A 10,770-nucleotide genomic window follows, 5' to 3' on the forward strand; every position below is an offset into this window, starting at 1 on the left:
TCCTCACTGCAGTCTGGTCTACAAGCTACTGTCTCTTCTCACTGCAGTCTGGTGTACAAGCTACTGTCTCTCCTCACTACTGTCTGTCTGGTCTACAAGCTACTGTCTCTTCTCACTGCAGTCTGGTCTACAAGCTACTGTCTCTTCTCACTGCAGTCTGGTCTACAAGCTGCTGTCTGTCTGACCCTCCTTGTTGTAGTACTGTGGTGGTGCAGAGCGTCAAACTGACATCAGGGGAAATACACACGTTCCAGTCTGAACGCTGTCAGAGTGAAGAGTATCAGACCACAGGGACACGAAGTTACAAACATCCGCTAATGACGTGTGTGTGTGTGTGTGTGTGTGTGTGTGTGTGTGTGTGTGTGTGTGTGTAGGAGCCAGGCGGTACAGCAGGATGTCTATAGAAGCTGAGGCGTTGCTGCAGGAGGCTAAGGAGAGTATAGAAGCAGCTCAGAATTACAGGAGCGAACTACAACAACGCCTACATGGACTCAGCCAAGCACGCAAACAGGTATTAACACAACTACACTGGTCCAACCCTCACGCAAACAGGTATTAACACAACTACACTGGTCCAAGCCTCACGCAAACAGGTAGTAACACAACTACACTGGTCCAAGCCTCACGCAAACAGGTATTAACACAACTACACTGGTCCAACCCTCACGCAAACAGGTATTAACACAACTACACTGGTCCAACCCTCACGCAAACAGGTATTAACACAACTACACTGGTCCAAGCCTCACGCAAACAGGTAGTAACACAACTACACTGGTCCAAGCCTCACGCAAACAGGTAGTAACACAACTACACTGGTCCAACCCTCACGCAAACAGGTATTAACACAACTACACTGGTCCAACCCTCACGCAAACAGGTATTAACACAACTACACTGGTCCAACCCTCACGCAAACAGGTATTAACACAACTACACTGGTCCAACCCTCACGCAAACAGGTAGTAACACAACTACACTGGTCCAACCCTCACGCAAACACATAACAACACAACCTCACTGGTCCAACCCTCACGCAAACAGGTATTAACACAACTACACTGGTCCAACCCTCACGCAAACAGGTAGTAACACAACTACACTGGTCCAACCCTCACGCAACCAGGTAACAACACAACTACACTGGTCCAACCCTCACGCAACCAGGTAACAACACAACTACACTGGTCCAACCCTCACGCAACCAGGTAACAACACAACTACACTGGTCCAACCCTCACGCAACCAGGTAACAACACAACTACACTGGTCCAACCCTCACGCAAACAGGTAACACAACTACACTGGTCCAACCCTCACGCAAACAGGTATTAACACAACTACACCGGTCCAACCCTCACGCAAACAGGTAACAACACAACTACACTGGTCCAACCCTCACGCAAACAGGGGATAACACAACTACACTGGTCCAACCCTCACGCAAACAGGTAACAACACAACTACACTGGTCCAACCCTCATTCACATTAGAGGTCGACCTACGGCATGGCCGATTAATTAGCTCCGATTTCAAGTTTTCATAACAATCGGTAATCTGCATTTTTGGACACCGATTCTGGCCGATTACATTGCAATGGGGCGGCAGGGTAGCCTAGTGGTTAGAGAGTTGGACTCGTAACCGGAAGGTTGCATGTTCAAACCCCCGAACTGACAAGGTACAAATCTGCCGTTCTGCCCCTGAACAGGCAGTTAACCCACTGTTCCTAGGCCGTCATTGAAAATAAGAATTTGTTCTTAACTGACTTGCCTGGTTAAATAAAGGTAAAATAAAAAAATACAATCCACGAGAGGCCTGCGTGGCAGGCTGACTACCGAGTGCAGCAAGCAGCCAAGGTAAGTTGCTAGCTAGCATTAAACTTATCTTATAAAAAACAATCAATCTTCACATAATCACTAGTTAACTACACATGGTTGATGATATTACTAGGTTAACTAGCTTGTCCTGCGTTGCATATAATCGATGCGGTGCCTGTTAATTTATCATCGAATCACAGCCTACTTCACCAAACGGGGGATGATTTAACAAAAGCACAATCGCTGCACGAATGTCCCTATAAACATCAATGCCTTTCTTAAAATCAATACACAGAAGTATATATTTTTAAACCTGCATATTTAGTTAAAAGAAATTCATGTTAGCAGGCAATATTAACTAGGGAAATTGTGTCATTTCTCTTGCGTTCAGTGCAAGCAGAGTCCAGGTATATGCAACAGTTTGGGCCGCCTGGCTCGTTGCAAACTAATTTGCCAGAATTTTACATAATTATGACATAACATTGAGGGTTGTGCAATGTAACAAGAATATTAAGATTTAGGGATGCCACCCGTTAGATAAAATACCGAACGGTTCCGTATTTCACCGAAAGAATAAACGTTTTGTTTTCGAAATGATAGTTTCCAGATTTGACCATATTAATAACCTACGGCTCGTATTTCTGTGTGTTATTATATTATAATTAAGTCTATGATTTGATAGAGCAGTCTGACTGAGCGGTGGTAGGCAGCAGCAGGCTCGTAAACATTCATTTAAACAGCACTTTACTGCGTTTGCCAGCAGCTCTTCGCTGTGCTTCAAGCATTGAGCTGTTTATAACTTCAAGCCTATCAAATCAAATTTTATTTGTCACATGGTTAGCAGATGTTAATGCGAGTGTAGCGAAATGCTTGTGCTTCTAGTTCCGACAATGCAGTGATAACCAACAAGTAATCTAGCTAACAATTCCAAAACTACTACCTTATAGACACAAGTGTAAGGGGATAAAGAATATGTACATAAAGATATATGAATGAGTGATGGTACAGAGCGGCATAGGCAAGATACAGTAGATGGTATCGAGTACAGTATATACATATGAGATGAGTAATGTAGGGTATGTAAACAAAGTGGCATAGTTAAAGTGGCTAGTGATACATGTATTACATAAGGATGCAGTAGATGATATAGAGTATAGTATATACGTATACATATGAGATTAATAATGTAGGGTATGTAACATTATATTAGGTAGCATTGTTTAAAGTGGCTAGTGATATATTTTACACCATTTCCCATTAATTCCCATTATTAAAGTGGCTGGAGTTGAGTCAGTGTGTTGGCAGCAGCCACTCAATGTTAGTGGTGGCTGTTTAACAGTCTGATGGCCTTGAGATAGAAGCTGTTTTTCAGTCTCTGTCCCAGCTTTGATGCACCTGTACTGACCTCGCCTTCTGGATGATAGTGGGGTGAACAGGCAGTGGTTCGGGTGGTTGTTGTCCTTGATGATCTTTATGGCCTTCCTGTGACACCAGAGATTAGGCTGGCAATACTAAAGTACCTATTAGAACATCCAATAGTCAAAGGTATATGAAATACAAATGGTAGAGAGAGAAATAGTCCTATAATTCCTATAATAACTACAACCTATAACTTCTTACCTGGGAATATTGAAGACTCGTGTTAAAAGGAACCACCAGCTTTCATATGTTCTCATGTTCAGTATCGGTGTTGAAAAATCATAGTCGGTCGACCTCTAATTCAGATAAATCAATTAGCTGAATAATCCGGAACTAAAGACTGCACAGCCGAGACCAGGACCATTCATCTAGTATCAGGAAGATGTTACAGCCTCCCCTCTCCCTCCTCCCTTCTCCTCCTCTCTCCCCTCCTCCCTCTCCCCCTCCCTCTCCCTCCTCCCCCTTCCCCCTTCAGGCTAATTGTAAACGATGTTGTTATTTCCTGCTCCTCTAAAAGTAAAACAGAGATAAAGAGGTATATGAAAAGAGAGAGAGACTCCCCCTCCCCTCCTCCTCTCTCCCCCTCTAAAAGTAAAACAGACAGAGAGGTATATGAAAAGAGAGAGAGACTCCCCCTCCCCCTCCTCCTCTCTCCCCCTCTAAAAGTAAAACAGACAGAGAGGTATATGAAAAGAGAGAGAGAGACTCCCCCTCCCTCCTCCTCCCTCCCCCTCTAAAAGTAAAACAGAGATAGAGAGGTATATGAAAAGAGAGAGAGAGACTCCCCCCTCCTCTCTCCCCTCTAAAAGTAAAAACAGACAGAGAGGTATATGAAAAGAGAGAGAGAGACTCCCTCCTCCTCTCTCTCCCCTCTAAAAGTAAAACAGACAAAGAGAGGTATATGAAAAAAGAGAGAGACTCCCCTCCCCCCTCCTCCTCTCTCCCCTCTAAAAGCAAAAACAGACAGAGAGGTATATGAAAAGAGAGAGAGAGACTCCCCCTCCTCCTCTCTCCTCTAAAAGTAAAACAGACAGAGAGGTATATGAAAAGAGAGAGAGAGACTCCCCTCCCCCTCCTCCTCCCCCTCTAAAAGTAAAACAGAGATAGAGAGGTATATGAAAAGAGAGAGAGACTCCCCCCTCCTCTCTCCCCCTCTAAAAGTAAAACAGACAGAGAGGTATATGAAAAAAGAGAGAGACTCCCCTCCCCCTCCTCCTCTCCCCTCTAAAAGTAAAACAGACAAAGAGAGGTATATGAAAAGAGAGAGAGAGACTCCCCCTCCCCTCCTCCTCTCTCCCCTCTAAAAGTAAAACAGACAGAGAGGTATATGAAAAGAGAGAGAGACTCCCCTCCCCTCCCTCCCCTCTAAAAGTAAAACAGAGATAGAGAGGTATATGAAAAGAGAGAGAGACTCCCCCTCCTCTCTCCCCCTCTAAAAGTAAAACAGACAGAGAGGTATATGAAAAAGAGAGAGAGACTCCCCCTCCCCCTCCTCTCTCTCCCCTCTAAAAGTAAAACAGACAAAGAGAGGTATATGAGAGACTGATAGTCAGGACCATATCACCTCCACCCCTACCTGACACCCTAGACCCACTCCAATTTGCTTACCGCCCAAATAGGTCCACAGACGATGCAATCTCAACCACTGCACACTGCCCTAACCCACCTGGACAAGAGGAATACCTATGTGAGAATGCTGTTCATCGACTACAGCTCGGCATTCAATACCATAGTACCCTCCAAGCTCGCCATCAAGCTCGAGACCCTGGGTCTCGACCCCGCCCCTGTGCAACTGGGTACTGGACTTCCTGACGGGCCGCCCACAGGTGGTGAGGGTAGGCAACAACATCTCCTCCCCGCTGATCCTCAACACGGGGCCCCACAAGGGTGCGTTCTGAGCCCTCTCCTGTACTCCCTGTTCACCCACGACTGCGTGGCCATGCACGCTCCAACTCAATCATCAAGTTTGCTGGACGACACAACAGTGGTAGGCTTGATTACCAACAACGACGAGACGGCCTACAGGGAGGAGGTGAGGGCCCTCGGAGTGTGGTGTCAGGAAAATAACCTCACACTCAACGTCAACAAAACTAAGGAGATGATTGTGGACTTCAGGAAACAGCAGAGGGAACACCCCCCTATCCACATCGATGGATCAGTAGTGGAGAGGGTAGCAAGTTTTAAGTTCCTCGGCATACACATCACAGACAAACTGAATTGGTCCACTCACACTGACAGCGTCGTGAAGAAGGCGCAGCAGCGCCTCTTCAACCTCAGGAGGCTGAAGAAATTCGGCTTGTCACCAAAAGCACAGAGAGCAGAGATAGAGAGCAGAGATAGAGATAGAGAGATAGAGATAGCAGAGATAGAGAGGTATATGAAAAGAGAGAGAGAGATAGAGAGGTATATGAAAAGAGAGAGAGAGACTCCCCTCCTCCTCCCCTCTAAAAGTAAAACAGACAAAGAGGTATGAAAAGAGAGAGAGAGACTCCCTCCCCTCCTCTCTCCTCCTCTAAAAGTAAAACAGACAGAGGTATATGAAAAGAGGAAGAGAGAGACTCCCCTCCTCCTCCTCTCTCCCCTCTAAAAGTAAAACAGACAAAGAGGTATGAAAAGAGAGAGAGAGACTCCCCCTCCCCCTCCTCCTCTCTCCCCCTCTAAAAGTAAAACAGACAAAGAGGTATATGAAAAGAGAGAGAGAGACTCCCCCTCCCCCTCCTCCTCTCTCCCCCTCTAAAAGTAAAACAGACAAAGAGGTATATGAAAAGAGAGAGACTCCCTCCCCTCCTCCTCTCCCCCTCTAAAAGTAAAACAGACAAAGAGGTATATGAAAAGAAAGAGAGAGAGACTCCCCTCCTCCTCTCTCCCTCTATAAGTAAAACAGACAGAGAGGTATATGAAAAGAGAGAGAGAGACTCCCCTCCCCTCCTCCTCTCTCCTCTAAAAGTAAAACAGACAAAGAGGTATATGAAAGAGAGAGAGACTCTCCTCCTCCTCTCCTCTAAAAGTAAAACAGACAGAGAGGTATGAAAAGAGAGAGAGAGACTCCTCCCCTCCTCCTCTCTCCTCTAAAAGTAAACAGACAAAGAGGTATATGAAAAGAGAGAGAGGGACTCCCCTCCTCCTCTCTCCCCTCTAAAAGTAAAACAGACAAAGAGGTATATGAAAAGAGAGAGAGAGAGACTCCCTCCCCCTCCCTCTCTCCCCCTCTAAAAGTAAAACAGACAAATAGTATATGAAAAGAGAGAGAGAGACTCCTCCCCTCCTCCTCCCTCCCCCTCTAAAAGTAAAACAGAGAGGTATATGAAAAGAGAGAGAGAGAGGGACAAACACGACTCATTGGCCAAACCGGAGGCGGAGTCGTCCAACTCCCGAACTTAAAAGCCCATTCTATTGAAAACAGGCTGTTTAGTTCAGGGGAGGACTTCATCCGCGTCTGTAACATCCATCCATCTGGCGACAGATCAGAATGGTCTAAAATCCTGATTAAAACCAAGATGTCTCCGTTTCCCCCCCCAGAGAGATGTTTCCATCCAGCTGACGTGTTGCAGGTGAAAGGCAGTGTGTATAAAACAACTACTTCTGTGGTTCAATTCCCATCTACTGAATAGGGGGTGTAACGGTACACGTACTCTCCCTAAACACCTCTCCCTAAACACCTCTCCCATCTACTGAATAGGGGGTGTAACGGTACACGTACTCTCCCTAAACACCTCTCCCTAAACACCTCTCCCTAAACACCTCTCCCTAAACACCTCTCCCATCTACTGAATAGGGGGTGTAACGGTACACGTACTCCCCTCTGTATAATAAGATAACGGGTAGTACCCCTCTATATAACTAAGAGAACGGGTAGTACCCTCTATATAACCAAGAGAACGGGTAGTACCCCTCTATATAACCAAGAGAACGGGTAGTACTATATAACCAAGAGAACCTCTATATAACCAAAGAGAACGGGTAGTACCCATTTCTATATAACCAAGAGAACGGTAAAACCCCCTCTATATAACCAAGAGAACGGGGTACCCCGGTAGCTCTATATAACCAAGAGAACGGGTAGTACCCTCTATATAAGAGAGAACGGGTAGTACCCCTCTATATAACCAAGAGAACGGGTAGTACCCCTCTATATAACCAAGAGAACGGGTAGTGCCCCCTCTATATAACCAGCAGAACGGGTAGTACCCTATATAACTCTATATAACCAAGAGAACGGGTATATAACCCCCTCTATATAACCAAGAGAACGGGTAGTACCCTCTATATAACCGGTGAGAACGGGTAGTACCCCCTCTATATAACCAAGGTAGTACCCCTCTATATAACCAAGAGAACGGGTAGTACCCTCTATATAACCAAGAGAACGGGTAGTACCCTCTATATAACCAAGAGAACGGGTAGTGCCCCTCTATATAACCAAGAGAACGGGTAGTACCCCCTCTATATAACCAAGAGAACGGGTAGTACCCCCTATAACCAAGAGAACGGGGTACCCCCTCTATATAACCAAGAGAACGGGTAGTACTCTATATAAGAGAGAACGGGTAGTGCCCCGAGAGAACTCTGTATAACCAAGAGAACGAGAGAACGGGTAGTACCCCCCTCTATATACCCCTCTATATAACAGAGAGAACGCCAAACGTTATCAATGAATTGAAACGGACACTTTATCTACAGAATGGTTCTGTTCTGCTGCTCTCTGGGCCCACTGTTCCCACCCCATTATCTGGCACACACTCTCTCTCCTTTTCCCAGCTGTAGAGTCCAGTTTTTGGGCCATTTTTCCCATAACCCCCTCTTCCCCAGGGATGAGTCATCATCACTGTAATATGAGACGAGGCAGGCAGGAAAAGCTGCTCTGTCACACACACAGATTACCAGGATGGCGTGACATCCGTGAGCAGTGTGTGTGCCTTAGATACTTCTGGTTCTGGAAGAGAGGAGTCAAAACATCCTGTAGTTGTCTCTCTCCTGGTCTCTCTGGTCTCTCTCTCTGGTCTCTCTCTCTGGTCTCTATCTCTGGTCTCTCTGGTCTCTCTCTCTCTCTGGTCTCTCTCTCTCTCTCTCTCTCTCTGGTCTCTCTCTCTCTCTCTCTCTCTCTGGTCTTCTCTCTCTGTCATCTCTCTCTCGCTCACTCTCTCTGTCTCCCTCTCTCTCTCTCTCTCTGGTCTGTCATCTCTCTGGTCTCTCGTCTCTCTCTAACTCCTCCCTCTCTCTCTCTCTCTCATACCTCTTATCTCTCTCTCCCCAGCCTGTATGCCCTCTACCCCAGTGGACATGTCATTGTATTCAGATGACAATATTAGCTTTCCCATCCTTCACCGTCCCAAAATATACATGATGTTTAATATCTCAATAGCACCCTATTCCCTACATAGTGAACTACCTTTGGGTCCTGGTCAAAATGAGTTAACTATATAGAGAATAGGGTGTCATTTAGATACTGCCCTTATCTCACAAAACTGATAGACACCAGGAAGTGATGCAATGGCTCCAGTGAGGCATTTCCTGTGTCCTGCTGTCCAAACACACTGATCTCTGATAGTGTTCTATGGTAGGTCTTTCCATCCCCATCCAACTATTCTTTTTCTCTTGTTTATCAGTGCAGCTCCTCTGCTCTTCTGTTTTTCTCTCTCTCTCGCTCACTGGTCTCTCCGCTCACTGGTCTCTCCCGGTGGCTCTTCACTGGTCTCTCTCTGGTCTCTCTCACTGGTCTCTCTCTCTCTGATCTCTCTGATCTCTCTCTCTCACTCTCTCTCTCTCTCACTGGTCTCTCTCCTGGTCTCTCACCTGGTCTCTCTCACTGGTCTCTCTCTCTCTCTGGTCTCTCTCTCTCACTGGTCTCTCTCTTTCTCTCTCACTGGTCTCTCTCTCTGGTCTCTCTCTCTCTCTGGTCTCTCCCTCTCTCTCTGGCCTCTCTGGTCTCTCTCTCTCTGGTCTGTCTCTCTCTCTAGCTCTCTCTCTGGTCTCTCTCTCTCTCATAGTCAGAGTCATAGTGAGAGGAGGACTGTCAGTCAATGGGTGTCATCCCAAAAGCTCCCTATATAGTGCACTACTTTTGACCAGAGCTCTATGGCCCTTCTCACATAGCATTCCTCCTCTCTATGACACCAGTGCACTATAAAGACACTAAGGGTGCCATTTTGGGACTGAGACAGTCTAGTAGTTCATAATGACAGGAGTTCAGCTCAGCATGATTGTCTGTTAAGAGGAACTGGAGAGCAGAGACTAAGTTTCACTGCAAACGACTAACCACCAGCTTCCTGTTCCGTTGGGGGACTGGTTACGATTGGAAACAGTGCGTTTTAGCATTTTGGTACAAAGTTAGCATATCAATTGAACCTCTCCCACCCCCACTCTCCTCTCTCCCTCCTCTCTCTTTCTCTCCCCTCCCTCTCTCTCCCCTCCTCTCTCTTCCTCTTCCTCTCGCTCACTCAGGTACAGTGCAGCTCAGCTTCCTGTTCCGTTGGGGACTGGTTACGATTTGGAAACAGTGCATTTTAGCATTTTTGGTACAAAGTTAGCATATCAATTGAACCTCTCCCACCCCCTCTCTCTCTCCTCCTCTCTCTCTCTCTCTCCCCCTCCTCTCTCTTCCTCTCCTCTCGCTCCTCCAGGTACGAGGCAGCTCGTCTCAGGCCAGAGAGGGGTTGAAGCGTCATTTCTCAGAGCTCCAGACGGCTGTGACCCGCCTCCTGACGGAGCGTCTGAGTGTGCTCCTTAGCGAGGTGGATGTCATCGAGCAGGACAGCGTTCGACCGCTGGACGACTGCCAGAAACTCATAGAACACGGAGTCAACACTGCAGACGAGCTGCTCCGAGAGGGTGAGGTATAGATAGACGGAGGGACGCATGGTTCAAATCCCGGAGCCCTTGAGCAAGGCACTTAACAAGTTGACCATGGCCGTAACCCCACTCCCTGAGACTGTCTCAGGGGGAGTAGGATATGCAAAATACACATGTTCCTTACACACTGTGTGTAACAGGACTAATATAATAATATAATCACCTCACAAATTATTATGACTCTTACACACCGTCAGAATCATGTTTCTCCTCCTCTTCCTCCTCAGTACCGTCAGAATCATGTTTCTCCTCCTCCTCCTCTTCCTCAGTACCATCAGAATCATGTTTCTCCTCCTCCTCCTCCCCTCAGTACCGTCAGAATCATGTTTCTCCTCCTCCTCCTCCTCAGTACCGTCAGAATCATGTTTCTCCTCCTCCTCCTCTTCCTCAGTACCATCAGAATCATGTTTCTCCTCTCCTCTCCTCCTCAGTACCATCAGAATCATGTTCTCCTTCTCTTCCTCCTTCCTCAGTACCATCAGAATCATGTTTCTCCTCCTCCCTCCTCCTCAGTACCGTCAGAATCATGTTTCTCCTCCTCTCCTCCTCCTCAGTACCATCAGAATCATGTTTCTCCTCCTCCTCCTCCTCCTCAGTACCGCTCAGAATCATGTTCTCCTCCTCCTCCTCCTCAGTACCGTCAGAATCATGTTTCTCCTCCTCCTCCTCCTCAGTACCATCAGAA

At 46.7% G+C, this 10,770-nt stretch overlaps 1 protein-coding gene across 1 annotated transcript; it reads left to right on the forward strand.

The window, feature by feature from the left end:
* Positions 1-339: 339 nt before the first annotated feature.
* Positions 340-10,195, forward strand: LOC135566715 (cytokine receptor-like factor 3). The gene is made up of 2 exons (XM_065014349.1): positions 340-511; positions 9,857-10,195. Exons 1-2 carry the CDS (start codon positions 395-397, stop codon positions 10,073-10,075), a joined length of 336 nt encoding a protein of 111 aa, XP_064870421.1. The 5' UTR covers positions 340-394; the 3' UTR covers positions 10,076-10,195.
* The last annotated feature ends 575 nt before the right edge of the window (positions 10,196-10,770 follow it).

This window comes from Oncorhynchus nerka, unplaced genomic scaffold, assembly GCF_034236695.1.
Source record: "Oncorhynchus nerka isolate Pitt River unplaced genomic scaffold, Oner_Uvic_2.0 unplaced_scaffold_3585, whole genome shotgun sequence".
Classification (NCBI taxonomy): Eukaryota; Metazoa; Chordata; class Actinopteri; order Salmoniformes; family Salmonidae; genus Oncorhynchus; species Oncorhynchus nerka.

Excerpts from the sequence above, each read along its gene's own strand:
- LOC135566715 (XM_065014349.1), top strand. The coding sequence starts at position 395 with ATGTCTATAGAAGCTGAGGCGTTGCTGCAGGAGGCTAAGGAGAGTATA. Across the intron at positions 512-9,856 it reads TCAGCCAAGCACGCAAACAG|GTACGAGGCAGCTCGTCTCA; the intron begins GTATTAACACAA and ends TCGCTCCTCCAG.